The sequence below is a fragment of the Athene cunicularia genome (assembly GCF_003259725.1).
Source record: "Athene cunicularia isolate RWA chromosome 2 unlocalized genomic scaffold, athCun1 chr2_part1, whole genome shotgun sequence".
NCBI classification, from domain to species: domain Eukaryota; kingdom Metazoa; phylum Chordata; class Aves; order Strigiformes; family Strigidae; genus Athene; species Athene cunicularia.
In genome coordinates this window covers 42,972,004-42,996,996 of record NW_020799095.1, presented here as the reverse complement: position 1 = coordinate 42,996,996, position 24,993 = coordinate 42,972,004, and the positions used below count along the sequence as shown (strand labels likewise).

General features: G+C 35.5%; 1 protein-coding gene across 1 annotated transcript in view; it reads right to left on the bottom strand.

Annotated features, from left to right (window-relative positions):
- The window catches only part of PTPRN2 (protein tyrosine phosphatase, receptor type N2), a 616,207-nt gene that overhangs the window by 367,183 nt on the left and 224,031 nt on the right, over window positions 1–24,993 (bottom strand). Inside the window, exons 10-11 of the mRNA XM_026843491.1 lie at window positions 20,788–20,874; window positions 4,272–4,351 (exon numbers count right to left, since the gene is read on the bottom strand). Of these exons, the coding sequence (XP_026699292.1) occupies window positions 4,272–4,351; window positions 20,788–20,874 (167 nt within the window). The remainder of the gene's footprint in view (window positions 1–4,271; window positions 4,352–20,787; window positions 20,875–24,993) is intronic.

Sequence of the window (24,993 nt, the reverse complement as noted above, 5' to 3'; positions counted from 1 at the left end):
TTTTTTTTTTTTTATTTTTTAATAAAACCTAAAACGTTTCATTTTAATACAACACCAAAAAAAGTAAGCATGATCCTACACATAAGCAAATGCTTTTAATTCATTTCAGCAAGGCCAAGTGTCTGTGTACGAGACTTGGTGTCTTTTTCATGGGTGAATTATTTATGATTGTTACAGTCATATGATGCTAAAATTCTATGCTTAGGAACTTCAGAATATTCCTCTTTTCTAATTATCACTTACTACACATGTCTTTGCATAAATGGTGGGATTCTAGAGTACCTATAATGCAAAGTCATTGCTCATTACTATATTGACTACATTGCAATTTTATATTATAAATGGAATTATCTTACTGATAATTGTTTTCTGCTAAATTTCTCCTAACCTTTAAACTGAAGAGAAATGAAATCCACATTAATTTGTCTAAATGATGTAATGTAATAAGTGTAATTACTTCTAAAGCAGGTCATCTATGCCTCAAGAAATTTTATTTCTTCAAGATGTTGAGATAAAATTACACTGCACAATTGAGCTGATTTTTTAAACCAGACCAGAAGACAGCTACTTGATGCAAGGTATGTTCTCTATTATGAACATCAAAATACACAATGCTGGCAAAATGTTGGCTGTCCTTCTGCTCAGTAGTCAAAGAGTGAATAAAGGTATTGTTAATGTGAGAAAGCAAGTTATTCCCAATTTTAAATTACTCTGTTGTCAGCTTTCTTATATAATTATGTAGCCCTAGAAACTGCAACAAAAAAGTAATCAAAACATTGACACAAAATTGGAACTGTAAATTACTGGGAAAAAAGTTTTATCGGCAAGAATGTGGCTGAAAGGTTTTAGAGAGCTTTATCTCTCCTCAGGCCAGGTCTCACGTACACCAAGGAGAACAGATCTGAGACTCCAAGAAAACATAGGAACTATTTTTATTACCATACTTCCATATCTCTATTTTTTTAGTAGATATTGTAAGTCATTCATCTGTTTGCATAGTTGCTAAAGAGTCCCATGCCTTCTCTAACCTGCACATTTGTCGAACTCCACAGGGTCAGATGGAAATCTTTAAATACAGTTCCCTATATTTAAACTTAAATAATGCAAGGAAAATATGCAGTTTATCCATTTTGGTTACAAAAATATATACTAATGAATAATATGATCAATCTGCTGCACAAAAACTGTTCCTGTGAATATCAGTGAGATGTGCATGTACATAGCATCTGCACAAACAGATTCCTTTTTGCAAATCTGGATAATTTTCATTCCCATAATTACTATGGCATCCGATTACCTTGATTTCTAAATTATTTCTGTTTCTAAGGATGTGACGGACAGTGAAATTCTGTCAGTTTTGTCTATTCATTTTCTGTAAACAAGATCTGCTTTCAGAGTTCCTGGATGGGTGTCAAGTTACCTAATGGCAGTACAGCATGGAGTACGTACAAGTACCTGTTCCTGCCCTGGAAACAGGCTTGGATTTGTTCTGCTTTTGTTTCCTTCAGTAAATTAAATTTTTAGAATGCTTTTGTTCAAGACACTGTTGACTTTTAAAATTTCTAATTACAACTAAAGCCTGAAAAAACTTCTTATATAAGTATATACTGTGTTGATCTTTCAACTCAATTTATTTTTGGCTTTAGAGATCTGCAAGTAAGAAGTTTGCTTAAAATAAATGAACTGATTAGCGAGTACATTGGCAAGCTACTGCAACCTTACTTATGGGTTAGAAAAATTAGATACTTTGAAAATGTTTGACAGCTAGATAGAATTGAGAGGTTTGGGTTTTTTTTTGTAAATGGCAAACTCAAGGTTTGGCAAACAATACTATGGCCATGGTGACATACTGCAAGGGGCTGATGCAAGACTCCTACAAACTCCTTTCTGCAGCCATCAAAACCTGAAAATTTTAATGTACTAAAGAAAGAGAAGTTAGGAAATCCCTGGGATATGTATATATGGACTAGATAAAATTACAATATAAAAGATTATTTTACATTGGGGAATCCATAGAACTTCCGCTGGGGTGACATTTTTCTGTCTTCAGAACCTCCTTATTTTGTCAGCAATATTTAAGTTAAGGAAGTTGAAGACAACTACTTTGATCCCAGCAGTAAGGAAAAAAGTAATGTTACTTCTCAAGTTTTGCTGAAATAAACTAGTCACAACATCTCTACATTTGAGAGTAGCTTGCTAGGAACAAGTCAAGGCACATGAGGAACCTCCTGAACTTGACAAGGTTTCTATGGACTTGCTAAATTTCAGTGGATGTCTATTCCATGAATCTGTTTGCATGTAAGTTCTTGAACATATGTAAACTTCGTTATTCACAATAGGCAAAGATATAAACTGCATTCTGATGTATTCTGAACCTGCCTTCTGCCAGTTTCATCAGTTATTACACTGTGAGATACACTGCACAATCCCATCCATACACACTGTGCCACTCTGGACTTGACAGACTCTTCTCATCTTTCTTTCCCAAATAAAGATTCTTGCCATATTTCACCATTTGTTATACAGCCTTCTGTCTTTCCCTGAAACTTTCCATTTCAACTTTCCATTCAGAGTTTCCAACCTCTCTGAGGTGCGAGAAGCAGAACTGTATGTTGTGTTTAAATAAAAGGAAGGGATAGATTTACGTAAAAACAAATTATATTCTGTTTTCTATTTCTCTCCAAATAATTCTTAAAAACACTTTCCTTGTTTAACTGATAATGAAGACTGAATTGTTATTTTCATTAATTACCTATTACTACACTAAGTTCTTACTCAAGAGCAGTAAAGGTTATTTAGACCTAGAACTTCTATTTTTTTTCTCCATATGCATTTTTTTAACACTAATATACAATTAATTTCATCTGCTAGTTTGAGTCCAGTCACACAGTCTGGTAATGTTTTTAATACTGTGAATTACTTAGTATTATTAGCAGGATTTCTCATCACACTCTTCCAACTCATTTATAAGTATGTTGAATGCCACAGTCCCAGCAGAAATCCTTCCACTTTTCTGCTATCTATAGCCTTTTAGAAAACTAATAATTTATTCCTAATCTCTGGTTTAGGAGAGATTCCTAACTAATCTCTCTTCTTAGCTAATTACTGACCAACTATTTTCATGTTCCATATTCCATATTCTAAGAAAAAATTAATCCTTATAAACTTCTAGTGAAAGACCTTGTCAAAAGTCTTTGGCAACCCAGGCAGGCTCTACCAGCTGCATCATATTTGTTGATCCCTTCAGAGAGATTCAATAGGTTTACAAGGCAGGGCATTGCTATAAAACAGCCATATGAATTTTTACCAGGTAAACCATACACATTCAGGTGCTCCATAATTCAGTAATTACTTTATTGTAGTTCTCTACTTTTTACAGTACACATCTATGGCTTTTTGGCATGTTAAACCCTTTCAAGAAAAACATCCCATTTGATACTCTCTAAGCACCAGTTAACGAGACCTTTCTCCAATGGGTCCCAGGCAAAGGAAAGTTCTGGCATGGGAACTACCCCAGTTCTTTCTGTAACTAAAACCCATGGTGAAGGATAAGTTAATGGACAGGTTTGGGCTCCCAGGGTTTATTTAAATAAACTTTTTTTTTGTTTCTATTTTCAAGCAACATTGCAACTTGTTTATTTACAATTTTAAACACCTATCAATTGGGTAATTTGGAAGCAAATCAGTTATCAATTCAGTCACTTTGCAGAAATTATTTCTTGCAGTCAACTACTTCCATAATACAGTTAATAGTCAAGTTGACAAGAAGCCAACAGGAGTCCTTAGAACAGTGGTACTTAGTCAGAATCAGCTTAGCTCCAGAAATACATTTACTCCCAAGATTAACTTGTCATTGAAATTGCCTAAACAGCACACTAACAAAGGTATATTTCTACCATCTTTTGATCCAGAAATTAAGGCTAAGAAGTAAAAAAAATATCAGAAAAGCGAAGGTATTACATCCTCATTTACAAATAACCAATCTGTTCTTATGAGTTCAACACAACACTAAAGAGTTTTTCACCATCCTAGACCTTGACTACAAGTCTCTATTCTTTTTATTGACAAACAATGAAGTCTCAAGCAGTTTTAATTGACTCAGAGATGTTACACTTCAATTTCTCATATGTGCCACTCACCTCTTGACTAGTTCCTTCTTTAAATGTCAATATTCTGGGAGAATGGGATGTCTCTGTGCTGTTTGTAGTGCTACTGTCCGCTAAACAGACACATAGGAGGTCAGCATTTGGGAATGGAGAACAAGGACTTACCTGCTGCTTTGGCAACATCTGCAGTTGAAATGTTTTGAAGGTTTGAGTGCACTCTGAAGGTCACAGCTGGTCCCAGCACGCTGGAAGAGATTATTAAAAAATGTAAGATTCATAATCAAGAGACATGGGATAATATGCCTTATCAAAATAGGTTTTTAAAGAGAACCTATTAAGACACCATTTAGCCCTCTTCCTTTTGCTTCATTAGCTACATTTGCATACATTTTTATACCTCTTGTGGTTTCCTGTGTGTATCTTGTGCTTGTCTGAAAGAATTTGAACAACATTAACTGAACTTCAGAATACTCCTGTAAATACTATTCTTATTATGAAGCGGAGGCATTGAAATTATTATTCACCGAAGTGCAGCATAGATCATCACTGGAATTCACCATCCAATGACATGCAGTTTCAAATTTTATATGCCTAACATCAATGCAAGCTTAGTCCTGTTGTCACAACTGTAAGATACATGGACAATAAAGAAACTCGTAATATTTATCTCGCTCATGTTCTTCAAGAACATGTGTGGAGAAAAGATTTTGGACATATCTGATCTAATAGCTGATTCTGACCAGAACGATACCACAAAGTATTTATCTTTTAACAACAGAGGTAATCACTTCTTTGAATATCTTATCAGGGGAAATTATTTGATTCTGTGGTGACCTTTATGGGTGTAGCCTAATGGTCCTTTATGGCATTAAAATCTATAAGGCATTTACAGAGGAAGGTGTTGATTAACCAAAAGAAGAATGGCAGAGTGCAGTATTCAGGGTTTCGCAAAAAATTTTCATTGTGCATTTTTAAAGAAAAATAAATCTGTATATGTAATGTTGCATTCATTCTCCACTCATCCCAACAATATATCCAACTTAATGTGCACATCTGATGAAAAGAATAAAGAAATTTAAGTTCTAACATCCTAAAAGTATACTAAATATAAGAAAAATACACACACACACAAATACAGTAAATATATTTTTGAAGAAAATTTCTGGGTAACGAGACTATAGAAACTATAATGTAATAATTTACAAAGGAAAAGAGTGCATGCGATCAAACACAAAATTTGGCACAATTATAAAAGTTTACTTACATACTATGTATTATGTAAGTTCCTAAGTTTTTCTTATTCATATATTCAGTGAAAGGAATTACATTTATACTAACTATGAATAGAAACCCTGCTTCAAAGGTACTTCATTGGTTAGAACTACACATGTAATGAGATGTGATCTATCATTGTGGCTTATGAAAGAATGAAGTCTGAAGAATTTCTGCATAAAAGAAATAACTTGAAATTTTTTTTTTTTTTGCAGGACTTGAAGTTTTAAATTATTATTTTACTAATATGTTAGTATTTTGCATTCATACAACAGATAGCACTTGAAGTATGCTTAATTGCATCACATATATCCTAGACAGAAATACCTTTAAACTTTCCAGGAAGAAAAACCTGTTATTAACATTAAGACTTTCCTTTGAGGTCACCAAGAGAATTGGAGTAAAACGAATGCACATTTTATTCTGGAGTTAATGGGAACTGTCATTAATCAATGATTTTTCTCTAAATAGTCTTCAGGGGTGGGGGGAGAAGAAAAAGTAAAGAGAGATTTTTATTGCTAAAGGACACTCTGGATGCCAAGTCACTAATGTACAAGAAATGTACTTTAATAATGTTAGGTAACTATAAAGCATTTATCATCATAATTTAAATAATATTTTGGGTTATAATACAACATTGCAAAGTATATTTTGAGATAGATGCTTTACAAAAATTCAGGTCATTCCCTGATTCTGTCACTAACGCTGAGATAATCAACGTAAAAGGCACCTGGGAGTTTCATGATACCATACACTGAATATAACTCAGTTTTTACTGTTCTTCTTTCTGCATTGCCAGCCTAAGTGAAATGATGATTCCACTCTGGCTGCTCAGACATTTACAGTGTAATTAGCAGCCTGCTTTAAATAAAAGCAGCCATCAACCCAGTACACAGCTGTCCCATGACAAAGAGAGTGAAAACCAACTTTAGATCTTCCCCCCAAATCTACACTGCATATTCCATTATAGCTGAGAACCTGGAACAAACACAAACTTTCAAGCACAGTGTAGTTACACTTTGGTTTTATCAGCAAAGATATACCAAGTTTCTTCCCCTCCTGCCCTTGCCTGAGTTTTTTGATTCTGTCTCTGGCCCAGACCTCACTCTTACCTCAGTTGTCCTCCTGCCCCATTCACTGCAGCTATGCACTTCATGTCATCATTAAAACCAGATCGATTAAAGCTGGATCATTTCAGTGATCCATCCCAGGCAGTGAGAGGCAGGGATTTCAGAGGTGTGAAGCCTGGCAGGGTCTATCGCACTATTCTCAAGTGACTCCACCTGGATAATCCAGGGACGTGACAGGATCTGAGTCGTGTCCATGTACCCACTGCCTCAAGCACTGTTATTTCTCGTCACTGTTGATAAGAAAATGTAGGGAAATAAAGACCCAAAAATGGGGTGGGGAAATTCCTTAAACAAGTGGGATGATATCAGATTAACACCATTCTTTGTCAGGGAAGAAGAAATCTCAAAACTATTAAAAATAGCCACTCATATATTGCTGTGAGGGATATTGTTCTTATCTACCGTAGTAACTGAATGCTTGAACATAAGGAATTGCCTGAGCACCACACAAGCATGGCTATAGGAGTATTTACGAAATGCAGAAAATAAAGCAGCTCATCACAACTTTTTGCACATTGGTATTCTGCTGTTTATTTAAAAGCAAACAAAAGACCTTGAGATTAGTTGGTCAAAATTGCATTTCTGCTCGACGTTTTGGGAACTGACTGCTTGAGGAGCTCATAAAATCAGATTTTTCTCATGGGGGGCTTCTGGCAAAAGCACTGGATAAATAAACATTTCAATAACAATAGATGCCCTTTGGGGAATTCCTCGCTGTTCATTATGTGTTGGATGAGAACATTTAAACAAAACCAGTAATTACTTGACTGCAAAATATTTTTTAAAAGACTTTTTAATAAGAGGGCAGCCAGCCTGAGAAAAGGTTCTAAGATGTATACAATGCACCCCTGATGCTTCCTAACCATGAACTTTAAATTAGATAGATGAGGCTGCTTTTTCATGTGGCTGTCAAACCCTCTGAAGCCTAGCTAATATTAATGGCAATTGTCTTTACATCACTCTAAATACAGAGGCTTGCTGGAGTGCACACGATTGTTTATGACCTGATGAATTGCAAACAAACCATTCCTAGAGATCAGGGAGGGTGCTGATGGTTAGCAGAGGCATCCTTCTGGCTGGCAGGTTACATCACACCAGCACTCAGCCAGCTGCGTAGGTGAAAGCAATCAGAAATGTAAACCACAATGTCCAGGCTAAAATGCAACCTACATCTAAGACATGCATCTTCTGCAACCGAGATTTAAAAAGTTAGGTAGCAGCACTTTTAATCTAGAAAAACAATGTTTTATATCAGATTTTTAATCTAATTTTTTCCCCCAAGCTCTATGCTACTACAATTACACCTGTGTAAATTTGTAGTTGACTCCTCTGATGTAAGTGAATTTACACCTACCTCAATGACAGAGGACTGTGAGCTTTAGAAGGCATCTGGACTGTACTATTATAATCACACCGATTTTTTCTAGTACTTTGTTATGATGTTTTTTTGAATAAAGGTAAGTAGGTTGGCTTCAAGGCTAATAAACAATGACTTCTCCCCACACAAAATGTAATGACCTGCTAAATTTATTACTTGAAATTTACTGACTAATTACCCCCCTCTGTTGGCTGTTACAACTTCTGCTTTTTTTTTTTTTTTTTTTTTAAAATTTCAATAATGTTGCCTTCAGCCATAATAGTTTTTTCTTTTTAACAAAGACATTCAAAGCATATTGCAAATTGTCACCCTTATGTGCTGTTGCCTTATATTCTGTTTACTAGAGATGAAATAATTATAGTGTTTATACCAAAATGACTTGAAGGTTGATTGCTGATTTAATAATATCCCCTCCCCTTGGGTTTATATTTCCCATCTCAAGGTGGGAGGGTGCGCAACATTCATAGAAACAAACAGTATTCTTTGTGTAAAATAGAAGTATTTCCTTTCATTAATTGTTTTACTGGCTAACAACATTCTTATTATATTTTGCCTGTCAACAAATGAACAATCTGAATAAACAGAGCTGGAGCATGATCAATATGGCAAGGTCCATATCACTTTCAAGCCGGAGGTTATATTTATGAATGACAGGATTTAAATCTCCATAAATTATGTACCAAGCTTTGTATGCCTGTTCTTCTCCCTCATGTGTGTATACTTTAGTATTACAATATCATACAGAAGGTTTACTGTGAAACACAGTCACAGTCTATCATACCCCCTAGTGGAAAAGGATTTGAGAAACAAGTGCCAACATGGTTATGTGTATTCTTGAAGATGAGACACAGAGCTGATGCCAGATGGAAATGAGTTGAGGTTGCACTGCATTTTTAAAAAAATACAGGCAGAGTGCAATTTCTCAAGACTGGAGGAAGATGAGGAGATTAGGATTGGATATTTCAAACATTAAACATTCTCTTAATGACCCTATTTCTTAAAACAGAGCTTGCCTTAATAAAGCTTAGATTTGAAATTAGAGTCACTACTTGTCTATATGTTCATTTCAAAATCCTTTAATCTCTGGAGGTTAAGAAAAGCAATTAGTAACGCTCCAGAGGATTGTGCAAAGTAAATTTTATAGCAGCGAAGGTAATTGTCTCAGGAAATGTTTGGTGGGCTTGAACTAATGACTTGCAATGTGTACAAATTTCTGCTCTTACTGTGTTTAGGAATTTCAAGCTTATGTCCATTGTTTATATTGCACTGAAGCTTCCTTTTCACCTTCTCAATTTTGGAAAAAATAAAATGCTCAAACTGCTGTAAATGTGTTATATATTTTATATATAAAGGTATACAAATATACGTATGTCAAACCAAATTCATGGGAAAAATCACATGATTAAAAGAGGCATTTTTGTAATACACTATGTTTATACCACATGATTCACAGAGCAAAGCAAGGGCAGAAAATTGCAGTTGGTCATTGTCATATAATACATAAATGGATTAAGAAGTGTACAGTGGCTATTCTGTTCTCCTTCTGTGACTCAGACCAGTTGTAAATCTGTTGACCACTTAATTCAAGATTCACCAACATTTTTGACCAGAAATGTTGACCAAAATTTATTCTGTGAAACACATACTCTATTACATAAGCACGTACCTGACTGAACTTCAAAGATTCAGATCCGTGAAGGTTGTATTGTGCTGACGTACTACAGAATAAATTCCCTGAGCTGTTGACTAGAGAATATTGATCATCATCCATACTTAATACTAAAAAGGCACACATTCTTCACTTCAATTTCTTTACTGTTCAGAGATTTGCTTCATTTTACACCTGAACCGAACAAATGCCACTGTACAGCTGTATGTATTCTCGTGTTTCTATTGATGTGTATGTACTTACAGCCAGTGATCAATTAAAAAAAAAAATCTTTTTTCTGTTTTAGCAAATTGAGTTTCTTGAGCCCTTCTCTGGAAACTCTTAACATGCTCCTTAAACTGTGGATTGACAGACAGTGTTTCACAACATGCTTCGATACAGCCAAAAATATATTATCTATTCATATTTATATCCTTTATACACACTAAGTATGAACTGTTTGCAGTATTATCTATAGAAATGTGGTCCTGTACTAAACATATAGCTAGTATGGGGAGAGAAAGTTAAAGATTCATTGTTTATGTCTGACGATGACCAAGTACTAAAGATGAAAAATCAAAATCCCTGCTAAGGAAAAGACATTAACTGTAGTGCTCACCAGTTAGTGGCTGATTTTCTATAACCACTTGCATTTCATTAGACTAGTTTACACCACGAAGCTGGGTGAGGTGTAACAGATAGACCACAAAGATTAGGTAGATTGACAGTTTCAGAGCAATGACATCTTGTAAACCTAACTACATGGAAACAAAACTTATGTCTGGATTTGATGGCTGCTGCTTAGATTCACCTCTGCAAGCTACATTGATAGCCTTCACAAATCAGGTAATTATTTGCACTGCCCTCTTCTCTCCCCCTGCAACGATCAGTGCTGTGGAGTGACTTCATGGAGCATCATTTCAGGAGAAGAGAAGAGGGCACTACAAGGTGTCCAAATAATGAAATGTATTGACTGACACACTACTGTCATTAGAATAATTTCAAGAGTAAAGTCACAGAAAAGGGATGACTGGTCCAGAAAGGGATGTTTTCCAACAACAGCAGAGCATGTTTCGTGGGTCTCTGATACCAACCAATACTAAATGTTGGAGTTTTAATTATTTTACTTTAATCATTAATTTTATTTTAATCATTGAATCTATATGTATCAAAATTGTGCTAAGTATGCTGATAATTATTTACAGTGCAAAAGACAATGAAAGAGTATTTTAAAGATTTTACAACTTGCTTCATCTCAGGTGAAGATTATTTTGCTAAGCCTACAATTTAAATGATTTTAAAAAGAGACAATGCTCAATTTGGAGACTGATGCTACACGCAGTTTGTCCTATTTTTATTCTTCACAAAATGCAACTTCTGATGATTACTCAATGAATAATTTGCAGAGTTTTAAAATAATTTTTCTATTAATCTGTCACAAGCCATGAAACTTGACATTTTCACCATGCTGAGTGCATGAAAGTTGCCAGCATTGCCTGCCATGTAGATAAGGTTCTTAATTACAGTATTTAAAAGAACAAACCATACAAGTGTAATTTCTTTACAGCAAAAGAGTGTTTGGACCCTGAGAGAGTAGGAAAATGGCCTTAAAGTGCTGCTTAAAAGTACAGTGATTTTTCATTCACTTCCCAAAGATTAAACTAAAGGATAAAAAAGTTAAGTGTTGGGGTTTGTTGTTTTTTTTTTTTTTTAAGATAATTATATTCTTTGTATATTTCCATTTGTCTTCTTTATACCTTTTAGTAGTCTGCCTGGTACACAAACAATAGACAGTTTTAATTTTTAGCCAGTAAGCATTCAATGAATTTTATTGACTTCAGGTCTACTTAACCTCTGTGCACCTGTGTTGTTAATGGAGTCTGTTGAAATCACGTGTAAAATGTGTCTGCTGGGGTGATAGTCACCTTATGCTCAGTTTGCCCAAGTGACTTTTAATAACTAATGAAGAGCATGACTAATGTGTTAGGATCTTTGCAGAAGGTTCAGCGTGCTCATAGCTTTGTTAGGAGCCATATAGGACACAAATATCTTTGATGAGGACTAGGCAGCGCAACCAAAGACCAAAAAACTTGAACTTTACTACAGTCTCAATTCAAAAAGCTACAAAACTTGGAGTACTACAGCCACAGCCCTCCTGCTTTCCCTCTTAAGAAACTGTTGAGCTTCTCCTTTAGCTCTGAGGAGACCAACTAGAAGATTTGTTCTTGAGCTTCCCCTGCCAGATGTGAGGTAGAAACATTTGCTTTGCAAAGGAAGCACTGCAAGTGGAATTTATCAGGCTCTTTCCATCACACCTACAGATGTATATTTTCCCCAGCTGCCTTTATGGCTCCTTGGGAATACAAACCCTTCCACAGGCAGGTCCTGGTGCAGTTCAAAGGCCTGGATATGTAATATTTATTGGCTAGGGTGCAAAGTCAATGTGCAGAAAAATTATTTATCTTTTTCAGCTGGGTAAGCAGGTCTGTAATATTCATGCAATCCATCCATCCATCCATCCATCCATCCATCCATCCATCCATCCATCCATCCATCCATCCATGTATGTGACAGAGGAAAAAACTATGTTTGTGTACATAGGAGAATCAGGTAGTCAAGGGCAAGAGGATCAAGCAAGACACACACATAAGATTAATTTTCTATGTTTCTTATAAGGGACTATTTTTTTAAACACATCTCTACATGATTATCTTCTTCCATTTCTAATATTAGTTATTCTATTTGTGGACCAAGCTTTAGTTTAAGAGTGAGAATCACAGTTCTCTGTTTCTATTCTCATAGCTGTCACCAAGTTCTGTACCATCCTAAGAAAAATCAAGCAAACTGTTTTGAGTTTCAATTTACCCATCTGTAGAATGGAAATGATTACCTGTTAATAATATGTGAAATGTTATATAAACGAAATGCAATGGCACATATTCAGTGACTTGCTTGAAACAAAGAAGTATATCCTGCCTACGCTATAATGTTATGAACTTTAATTTTATTAAAAAAAGGAATGTGATGGCACTCAGTCACACAGAGGGATGAGTAGTAAAGAAATATGAAGTTAAAAAAAAAAAGACAGATAAACTTCAGAAGCTCACTTATCTGTAAAACCCTTCTCTTGAAAAGGCACCTATGAGCACATGGAAATGTATCTATAACACTGGATTTCATTTTCCTTTTGATTACAAAGGTGCAAATCCTCTGATTTAATGAGATGAAATGTTGTAATGGAAAGCCAAACTTCATACATTTTTATTTATAAGAGTCTCCCTAGAATTTTATGGTCTTTCTGTTTTGTCACCTAGAATTCATAAAATGCTGCAGGCCAAAATCCTTCTTGTTATTTTAATGTATTTTTATATTTTTCTAGCAGGAAAGTTACAGTAGAGAAGGCAAAATGATCTTGGTTATATGCACATTTATTAAAGAAAAGCACACAAAATATATTGTACCTCAGGGGAAAAAGCCACAAGACTAATGTAATGCTAAGGTTGAGAAATCACTCATTGTTAAGTAAAGGAATGCATGGTTGAAACTTCCACCTTATTTTTGCTTCCTTATCCTCATTCCTTTAAAAATTGATGTATCTTTATATTATAAATTAGTTGTCAAATAAGACAATATGTACCAGAAAACACAATATAATTTCTTATAAAAGCCTGCATGCAATGAGTTACAGCAATACATTTTTCAGACAATTTGTTTTTCAGACTCATTAAATCTGTGGAAGAAGTCAAGTTTGAATAAAAGTGGTTCCATTATTTCTGAGTTATGCTTTTATAACATTTTAAACAAGATTATGCCAAATAGCCTTAGTCTGTTGGTTTGCTATTTAAAATCAAAGAAAAGATGACAAATATTGTTCAACATTTTTGAAAGCTATATCTTTTTATTGAGGCCAAGCATAGCACCGTTCAAACTGAAATTAAAATGTTGCTTAATTTCTGAAAATAAATGGAATGGAAATAAAAATTCAGTCTATTGCTAGTTTATACTACAGCACCTTAAGGAGACCAGGATGGACTCTATGTTTTTTCATAAGCACAATATCAGAACATTCTTCTCAGTAAATCTAAATGGCATAGATGTCAGAATCCAGAATCTGACAATCTAGAAAAAACTTTTCAAGAATATTAATCCACAGGTGTTCAACATACAACATGAGAAAGCATTAATCACACTGAATCAAGGAGAAAGGAATCATGGAGAATCTGTACAGTAGCGTGAAATTTGCGAATACAAACCTAAGAAGACACCGTGCTACTTTTTCCACTGCTGCTCAGTGGTTAAATAATCCTCCCGCACACTATCTTGCCTCCCAAGCTACCAATAATTTCCTGAGATGTTCACATTTATAGCATACATATACCACATGTCATAATCCATCAGCATGATGAAGTGAAAATACCAAGTACTGTTCCAGTGTTTAGGTTCTGGATGACTGAATATGATTAACTGGCTGATTGAGTTTTTCAGGTGTTAGAAAAATAACATGACAAACAATGAACAAAACCTATATAGCATGATTAGGACACTACAGCCAATGCACATGTTCATAATAGGTGAGGCTGGGAGCTCCACTCATCATTCTGCATGCCCAACACTTCCAATTTGAGCGCATTTAAAGCTTCTCCAAACTTTCACCACTTGGTTTGATTTTCAGACATCTTCCTCAGTTCAAGTTTTTCACTGGGATGGCTTTTCAAATTGTATTTATTCCAGCCCAACTGTTTCAGCCCTTCCTTGGAACAAGGATTATCATAGGTATTGTTTGGTCCTGTAAGGCCTTTTCTTTGAAAAGGAGGTGGAAAGTGTCCATAACCTCACTACTTGAAAACAGTTGTAGTATGGCAAGAATGTGCTTGTAGCTGTCCTCATAATAAGCCTTCCTAATTCAAGCTTTTGTTAGATCACTGTTTACATAAAAATATGTAAAAAACATAGTTGACACTAAGGACATACTACAGTATAATAGGAAAAATCAATCATGACTTCCATTGTATCTAGATATGCAGTCTTTTCAAAGTGTTTTTTTTCAATAGGATCCCTGATGCTGAAGGATGAATGTTGGTCAAGTAGTAGAAAAGACCAATTTAATTGAGGGTCTCAACTTCATTTTTATCAGACTCAGGAAGTATGTTGCAAACAAGGTATGGAACTATAAAGATGTAAAGGTCTTAGTGTTACTTTGAATTCTGCTGGTACCATGCAGTTCTGCCTCAGATACAGATTCAGACTCAGTTCATCTGAAGCCAAGTCATTTCAGGCAATTTTTTTTTACAGACCGAGTAGCACCGTCTAAACTGAGAGCTGACTTTAGGGAGAGTTGAACACTAAGTCATTGAAGTCTATGGGATCTCTGTCTCAGTAAGTGGAGCTCATTACAGAAGAGGCTGAACAAACTATATTCTGAGACGTCAGACTGGACACCTCATATTAGCAAATGCTTTGACATTAATCTCTAAGCATCACTCCAGCTCTGTATGGTTCTAATAATACCCCATATCTCATGTGAGTTAAGTGTATCAATTCATGTTTGTCAAGCATTTGGATAGTGTAGTGGAGAGCACCATAGGGAAGAAAAAAACAAAACAAAACAAGAGGAAATGGTTTTTCTGACCTCAAAGCAGGATTTGAATAATGTGCAATAAATAAAGCCCGAAGCCACACATTGAACAATGTGAATAAAATGAAGCATTGAAGAGCTGCTCATTAACTGAGCATTTTATTTCCTGCATATGGAATAAGACAGAAAGCTGTAGAAATGATCAAATATTTCAAGACTATATCATAATTAGTCTTTATCAAAAGATTGATATTTTTGGTCAGCTAAAAAAAAAAAAAAAAAAAAAAAAGTGAAACAATGACTTGAGTTCAGTCCAAAATAATTTTTTAGAATTTTATTTATTCTTCTCACCAAAATAAAAGCATTCTCCTTATAAGCCAAACACTTATATTTTTTAACTCGTCATTACTTTGAATTTATAAATTATAGTATTTTATTTGCAAAATGTCTAACCACACTGCTGTGGCTACTAAAAATTTTGAAAGGTATTTTTCATCTGAAGCCTCCACACAGCTCCCATACATACCTTCAGTTAATATGAATTTTCATTTTTCATATAACAACTATTCAAGTAACATCCTGAATTTACCTCTAGTCTCAGTGTAGGTAGGGAGAGCCCTCAGGGGAAAGCTGAACAACCAACCTAAGACCTGTGAGTTTGAGCCTTAGACTCTGAAATATCGGTAATTTGGTCTTTTAACTTAGCTTTGGTGGTACAATAATAGATGCAATCAACTGTACATGAAAAGGTGTCACAAAATGTTCCTAAACAAGAAAATGTTCGTAAAAGAGATGTCCCAGACAAGCGGGACACCCTGCAGGGGAGAAGCGGAACGAGCTCTGCAGAGGTGGGACAGTGGGCTGTTTCTCTCCCCCTTCTTCCTGTTGTTGCCCAGAGACAGAACTTACCTAACTGTGCAGGTACAAGCCAGAGAAAATGAGAACCTTCTGGAACGACCTATTGTCCATGCATAAGAAAGACTATGTAAAGACAACACCCCACATGTGTCTTTGTCGACCCACCACCTATGGACCAAGTTTGCTACTCTACGACAATGTGGGATCCAAGGGTGATTCCCCTTTTCCTATCCCCTCCTCTTCTCTCTTCTCTTTCCTCTTTCTGCTCTCTTTCTTACATATATGCACGTATATAAGTTTTGTATGAATTGAACTATGATCAGTTGGTCATTGATGGGTTGTTAGGAAAAGAGTCTCATGGCCAAAATGCCTTTATTCACTCAAGGAAGGTTATGAGTTGATCGTCATCAAATTGTCTCCATTCTCTCACTAAAGTTGTCAGTAACTAGTTACCAACTAAATTGTTTCTCTGACTCGATCTGCCTTGTGGCTCTGCCAAGCAGAGATGGGCTCTTCCACTGGCATGGAGGCTCTCGGGGAATTTACAAGATACACACCCCTCATAACCCACCACGTGGGATGAGACATACGGGAATATTGGTTAAGTTTTAGGGATTTGCAATCCAGGACATTATATTGGATAATAAGAACCAGCTTTTTCAACCTTAAAAATCAATTTATATTAGCATTTGAAATTTAGCGTAAGTATCCTGTTCATCCCCCAAATTCTATATATAAAAATTATGTGCTTATACAGGCAACTATTGTTACACTTCAAAACAAAAGCAGAAGATAGAGATTAATGTCATTTTATTGAATGAATACAGAGTGCTCTGCTACAGGTTTTCCACTAAAAAATTAGATACAAAAATAGGCATGCTTGTTGGTCTAGTTATCATGTCTCCTGAAAGGACAGTTCTTTGAGTATTAAGTTTAGGTATATTAGAAGGCAAAAATGGCAAAGATGCCACATTAAAATGAATGGGTGAACAAAGACGAAGCAGTAGGAAATAACAGGAAAAAAAAAGACACCTAGAGCGAGAGATCTTCAAGGGCAATAGGGAAAATCATATAAGGCTAAAGAGAGAAATAAGGAAAAGAAAAAAATCAGTGCAACTACAGCATCCACCTGTGAATGTAATATTCAGCTGGAAATCTCACTCTTAACTGGAGGCTGAAAATGATAGGATATGCAGTCTGAAATACTATGAAATCAGAATAATCTGTTTTCTCTCCATACAAAGGTCTTCAGCTAAGTTCAGAGCTGAAAACCCCCCCTTAGCAATGTTTTCAGTAAATACCCCAAGTATGAGAACATTAAATAAAAATTCAGAAATAACTCATTCTCATCAGAAACCAAGTAAATCAGGTATGTTCTAATTCACTGGCTTTAACGACAGATTCTGAGTGTCCTTTCCGCTACCCTCACAGTTTACAGATTTTAGTATTTTTACTGTGTTTGGATGTTTCTTGATAATTTCTTATATTTGTAAGTTTACAGTATAATGTGTGAAGAACTGTAATTACATGAAGAAGGTCAGTGTTGCAGATTTCAGAGTGGTAAATTTACTTTTTTAAAAATAAATACAAACTCTCCTACCACTACTAGCCAGCTGACTTCAATCCATGATACCAGTCCAACAATCAATCACCAGGGGCATTGGACACCCATAATTAGATTATAAAATCATAACTACAGCCATTTTACGTCTGCTTGCATAATTACATCAGCATGCTAATATCCTTTTAATGGTCTCTAATGATGTAATAAGAAATAATGGAATTTATTTGACAGCTACATAACCATTAACAAAACACATTAAGCATAACTATTACTTTCATAAAGATTCAGGCTGTATCCAAAAGTGACAGCTAACATGCTGGATCTTTTCTTCAGTGTTGAAATATTTCTAATTATGAATTCCCCAAATCTATTCCCACTCATCTGCTTCACAGGGCAACAAAGTTTATGTCAATGCAAAATTGACAACAAACCAATTGTAGAAGTGGACTGAATGCTCTGGGAGCCAAGCCTGAGGCTATACTGTGAACTGCAGGCCATAGGTTAAAGTTGGCAGGATTGTGAAGGAGAGAGGATAAACTGATTACTACCATGCATCAACTAATCAAAAAGTAACACAGGAATTGGTAGGAATCCATGGCAAAAGCAATTTTTTACTTACCAAACTCCAAACCACAGAAAAATATAAAAAGATAGGGAAGAACGAAAGATATTTGCAAAGAAAACTGACTGAAGTTACTAATGTATATGTGAAGCAGCTCTTTTAATTTTTTTTTTTTCAGAGAAAGTGATAGAAACTCTTGAGAATTTAAAAAACTTTAGAAGAACTCACCACTCATCCTCTCTCATCAGTTCTTCTTACACTATTCCTGTTGAATGCGATGGCTTTGTCAAATTAACCCAGTGATTCTCATTAACATGTCTTTACTCTGAAACCTTTGCAATAGTCTAAAAAATTCAGGGCTACACTGTTACTTTCTTACTATTCAGAATTCTTGGAGGGAAAAAAGAGAATTGAGAATTTTACAGCAAGATAATACTCTGGTTGTAGTTCAAAGTAGATTTTTAAAAAAACTGGATCCTTAAGAAAAAGAGTACTTTTAGTTGCCAGTAAAATGGAATAATTTAAATCACCCATGATTTAAAAATCATGGCCAAGTAAAAAGCGTATTTTCTGAAAGACCTCATTCTTGCACTTTGATATGTCACAAAAGTGGATTAGGAATAATCATGACCTCAAGTCTTTCCTGAAACCCCTCTCTCCATGATGCCACTCAGAAGCTAACCAGAGACTTCAAATTCATACAGTTTTCCAGTGATGGCTGTGCAGTGATGACAAAAGAACAAATTCAAAAAGTGTTAACTCTTTGCTTTCTTTTTCCAAAGTCTCTATTACTGCTATATCTACTCCATATCTACATATCTCTCTACTCCATATCTATATATCTATCTGGCCAGCTCCACATTTCTTTAGCATTTCATGGGTTTAACCTGAGTCAACGCATCTCATTTCCTTGAGTAATGAAAATTCAGTGTGGAAGAACTTTACTAACTTGAGATCTGGGATAATCTTCACAGATTTATCTATCTTTTTAAAATGTTGGAGACTCTGAGACTGTGTTTGTGTTGATAGACAGAATACTTGTCCTGTTTGGAGTTACTAGCATTCCAAATGCACTTTTAATATACTGACCATACAATACAAGTACTTTTGGTATGATTATAGGACTGCATATTAATGGACACAAAATAACCAGCCTTCCTAATGTCGCACATTAAAAAAAAAAAAAAAAAAAAAGGTTGTTCATAGCTAGCTATATTACTGGAGAGATACTTTTCATTAGAGATTGAATCTACAGCCTGCCAATTGCAATGCTGTTGTGATTTATCAAATGATAAAAAATAACCAAGAGGCTTTATGCTAACAATTAGAAAGGTAAGTGAAAGTGCTCTTGTACTGTAAATGAATGGAGTTAATGAAGCAGAACCCGTTGAGCAGGCTTTCTCCAGCAGAGAAATTGTTCCATGGGATTACCCCTTTAAATGTGCAGCAGAATTTATCTGCTAGTATTCAAAGTCAAAGTTGGAAATTCTCTTTACAAGGAAGAAGATATAATATTGTCATTTCTGTAATTTCAGAAATCACTTTTAATAAAAAATACATTTTGTAAAATACAAGCAAAAAGACTTTCAGCCATACAATAATTGTTCTAGTAAACAAAATACGGGAATATTTTCCTTCTTAACAACTAAAGCTAATATGCTTGGTATTTGTCAGATTTCTAAAAAGGTTTTCTTACCAGTAGACTATTTCTCCCTACATACACGTAATAGAAGGGGTAGAATTTTTTTTCCAAATGATAATAAACACTTCCAGTAAAGATGAAATATCTTCAGACTATGGTTTAAAACACAGCATTAAACAATTAATTACATTCACTAGAACTGATAGTTAAACAAAAGCTGATGGCAGCACAGGTAAGGCTGAGAAAGATGCTGCAATTCAGCAACCTGACTCATGGGCCAAAACAAACGGTCTCAACCCTCTGAAACATAGGCAGGAACTGGATGCTACCCAGACGTCAGTTATTTCCTATGTGCCAAGATACGAATTATTTCCAGAAACATGTCAAAATCCTCCCACAGCTGACCCTTCTTTTCCATTAATTTTCCATCAAACTATTTTTATTTTCTGTTGTACAAAGGAAGAATTAAGTTTTGTGAAGAAAATATTTCTACCAAGATGATTTCAGAAAATCCCCAATATAAAAATTTTTAGCAGACATAGCAAATGATAGTTCAGGAGATTAAAATGTAAAGCATTCATTGGTATAAACCATACATAAACCAACATAGCTGAACTCCCTGTGACTTGTTAAATGAGTAGCTGACCAAGCGGCATGACCTACTGTGCCACATGCCAGACTCAAAGCCAGGAACCCAAGTTCTTATCTATCTCTGGATGCCATTTTCCTCCTCAGCAACACTGGGTATAATTCACAAGAATTTTCTTACCCATAAACTGTTAAATAAGGTGGGTAATATTTTTACAGCACTTTGAACAGACTATTTTTCCCTACAGAAGCATAGGAAAATGTCAATATTTATAATTTTTTCAAAAGAATTTGTTCCCTTGTTTAGGGGACATTACAAAGATTATCACAACGTTCTTTTTTTGTCTCTTGCACACTCTCACTAATTTTGGCATTAAAGAGTAGATATTTCCTTGTACGACAAACTATTAAAAAAATAATGAGAAATCTGATAAAATAAAAAGGGGCAAATTCCATGTACGTACTTGACATCATCGAAGGCACTCATCTGCAGCTTCAGAAGATCTGCCACTTCCTTTATTAACTCCAAGCCCTTTTCCACACTCAGGGAGCTGTTGAAAGGGAGCAAGAAAACAGAGCATTACGAAAATGGAACTCATCAATACTTGAGAGGCTAAAAGTCCCAAAAGAGTTATCACCTTGGCCTCTTAGAGTCTGAAAGCCACCACTAACTGTATTCCTGTCACATAGTGATCGTGATATCAAGGGAATTGGGATCAGGTGCTTCTTCAGGCATGATGAATCACCTGAATTTTCCAGCAATAAGACAAACAATAAGGTGTAAATGGAATTGTTAGGAAGTGTAATGGGCCCATGATGCAGCAACCAGTTCATCTCAGTTCTCAATAAAAAATGTAATAAAGTAAAAGGACAGAAAGAGAGAAAAGGATTGACGAGACAAGAAGGGAAACAAAGAATGAAAGTCAAATTGCAGGCTCGGTATCAAATGGACAAGGGAAAAGCATATTTTGAAATTCATTAGTTTTTAAAATGAATCTTCACCCAGTGAAAGGATACAAAATTATTAAGGATTGGAAAGTAAACAATGGAGCAAGGCACACAGTCCAGAGGACACTGATTAGATACATAGGATTTAGTTTGGTGTGTGCATGCACTGCTGACAGAACCTGCTTCAAATCTTTTTAACCTTTGTCAATGCCACATTTACATTTTTTAATTTAGAAAACAGGTTGCAATCAAGCCTAACACAAGACTGCTATCATTTGAAAAAGTGCCTGTCTAGGTGCAAAATTTATATTTGCAAAAATTTCAGGTTCACAGAGTTGTTAATACTCTCAAGATGCATTAAGAACATTCTATCCCTAACATACAAATCATACCTTGTTTAGTTTTTGTTCAGTACTGTGGAACCAAATACAAAAGTACTGAAAGTAAAAAGATAAGAAAATGATATAACAATGTCCAGCAATACAACTGTCTATCGTCTATCAATGATTCTGTTGAAACTGTGATTATAGATTATTCTCAACATTGTTAAAGCCCCAAAGATCATAAAATTGAATTTTAGGAGCTTGATACTTACCTAACTTATGCCACAGTAAATCAGAAACAACTTTGATGAGACTAACCCAGGGGAAAAATGGTTCTGTGTTTTTTCCTTCAAGGATTTATAACAAGTAGGAGAAGGAGGTGTCAAAAAAAGTATGTGCTATTAGACATGATCTTTTCAAAGGGACGAAGGGGATTTTTTTTTTTTTTCCAAAGCTCTGTACCTAGGTTATTATTTCTGCTTCACAGTGAAAGTTTTTGAATCTGATTTTATATCATGGTAATCATTGCCACAGCTTTATTTATTGTCTGCAATGAGCACTTATTTATTTATTTATTTATTTATTGCACTGGGTTCTGCATACACTGCCCTAAGGGCACCTCTATTTAAATAATGGGATGTCTCATGTGGATCTCAGTTAGGATGGAATTGCTCAGCCTCCCTTCATGCTACTAACCCAAAATGCTCAAGAGACCTCCTGTCACACAAGCAGAGGTAGCCCCTCAAGGCACCAGATAAATTTAGAGTTTTTCTAGATGTCTAAGACAGAAATGTTCTTGTGTGAAAGTAACAAAAGAATCTGATTGTTTCTGTAAGGAAAAAAATGTACTATAGATTATTCATAAAACCCCTATATTTCAAGGACTGACAGTGGGTAGAAAAGTGATTATTCCCATCACTATGAAAGCAGATTGTCATAGTGACTCAGGGGCTTATGTGTTAATTAAATCTTTTCTCCCAAAGATGTTGGCTTAAATTTTATGGAAATGATTGGTGTCAGCAAGTGGGCTTTTACTGTAATAGGAAGTCTACGCAGCAATGCAGGCAAAGTCTGCTGCGTACATTGGTGTCATTTTTTTACTAAGGGAGTTTCATTTGTAAAAGCTCAACCTCCTACTCCCTGCTCACCCCTCCTCCCCTGAAAATGCATTCCCCAGCTGCTGCTACAAGACAATGTAGCAAACAGTAATGGAGGACGTAATCAGAGCATTTGAATGCTACAACCCACCAAGAATGCTGGGCAGAAAATGGAACAGAAAATGGCTCTGTAAGGCCATTCTTTTGCAAGCCTGAGCATCTGTGAGTAGTCTTCGTAACTCTCATCCAATACCAAACTAAAACACACAGGTTCACAAACTCACATGCAGTTTGTTAGGTTAAGAAATTGTCATTTGTAACAGCACAGGGAAGCTGCAGAACCAGTACTCTTTGGTACCAGTGCTATTATTGATCACACTATCACATTTGAGGATTCACATTAAGAATGATTTTTATCATGATATTTTCCAAGTAAATTTTTCCAACCTCTTAACACTGATACATACTAGGACTGTTTATTACAGTTCCGTGAAAGTTGTATTATAGGAGAGCTGAATATTAAAAACCTTTCTCTAATAATGCCAGAACATCATTCTCCACACTATTTCTGCTTTGCTTTTGTTTAGTGTTGCATTTTGCTCAGTGATGCATGGTTTGTACAGTGACTGCCTTTAGCATTGTTTACACAGAGAGAATACACCATTCCCACCAGCACAGTGTTAAGCAAACTAGCCTACTTTGCAACAACACTGTACACCAACATCAACCATCTGATTTCAGGTTTATAGAAGGACTGTTACCAGAAGACAACTTACAAACATCACCTATCCTGCCCATGGTCCTCCCACACATTCCCAGTGCAAGCACACAATACTCATGTAACAGCTGCTATTTGTGATCCTTCAAAGTACAAATGCTTGGTTTTCAGCTTGCTTGATTCAGTCCTACATGGGAAAAAGTTTCTGTATTGTGGAGTGGCGTTTTTCTTATGGATATGATTCACCTATTGATTACAAAGGTTCAAAAACTATGGACTTAATTCAAAGGAAAGTGTTACATAAACCAAGAAAGAAAGACAGACAAAAATAGTTACTCAGATAAGGAACAAATAGTGAGATACTCCAGACAGAAATTGTAATACCAGGAAGAAAGCTCTTTAGACACCCTGACGATGAAACTATTTTATCAAGGCCAAAGATGGAGGAAAGCTAAGGGTAGGGGTAGGGTTCACACTACTTTGTCTTAACTGTCACAATGGTCATTTCAGGTCCATACAGTAGGGGAGGAGGAGAGAGGGAAAGTTCTGTTTGGTGATGGGCCTTGCTAGCACTTGGATCAGCATGGCACAGAGTGAGTCTTTGGGCTATGGCCCCTCAGTTTCCAGGCATGCTACAGCACAGCTCCAACTCATATGCATTTTCTTTTGTGAGTCTGTGATAACACATTTCAGTACACCAGTAACCCTGAACCCTTAAAAGAGAAATCACATAGACCTCAGAGATACAATGCATGTACCGAAAAAAAACCCCAAAAGCTGCAAAAGGCCTGCCCATGGTTGCTACTTATGCTTTGTAAGTTCTCCTGAGGTTGGCTAACACTTTCTATGTCAAAGAAAATTAATGGCTCCTGCAGTGTCATTAACAGCCCTTGATTTCACCACTACATTTTTTGATTGCCTTGAAGTTTTTTGATCACATTCAATCTACATTTTGGCCTTAGGAAGAATAAACTGTTGGATAGCATAACACCTTTTTGCAGATTACATAGCTGTTGCTAGATGAGATCTTGAGATGGAGGTTACTTTGGTTTTCCTAACTTTGCTCTCATTTCACTTGCTGTAGATTTCTCTTTTGCATCTTTTTTCAAGTTAACAGTGCTAAGATATGATAATAGCAGGTAAAACAAAATGTGATACATCTCACAGATCAAAATAATTCTTTTGAGTTAATTTAAGTTTCCTTCTCCAGTTCTCTACAGCTTGGAAGGTGAAAAGAGAGTCATAAAGTGTAGAAAATTCATGTATAACTAACTTCTTTTGATTGTTTTATATTTTAATACCATCTCTATCTGTGAGTGCTAGCCTAAATATTATTTTTCATTTGACAGATTCAGACCCTACTGAACCAGTAGCAGAATTCTGTCTCACTCAGATGCTAATCTCTTTCTCATATTATTTGTAGAATATACGTTGTTTGACAGGTTAACGACAGTGAAGAAATAAATGGGGAATGAAATATAAATATTTCCTTTGGGGTTTATGTAGATATATATAGTTTTAAAGTCTGGCAGAGTGCCATCTGCAAAATTTTTCACTTCTGCTTTTGTTTAATCTCACTTTTCA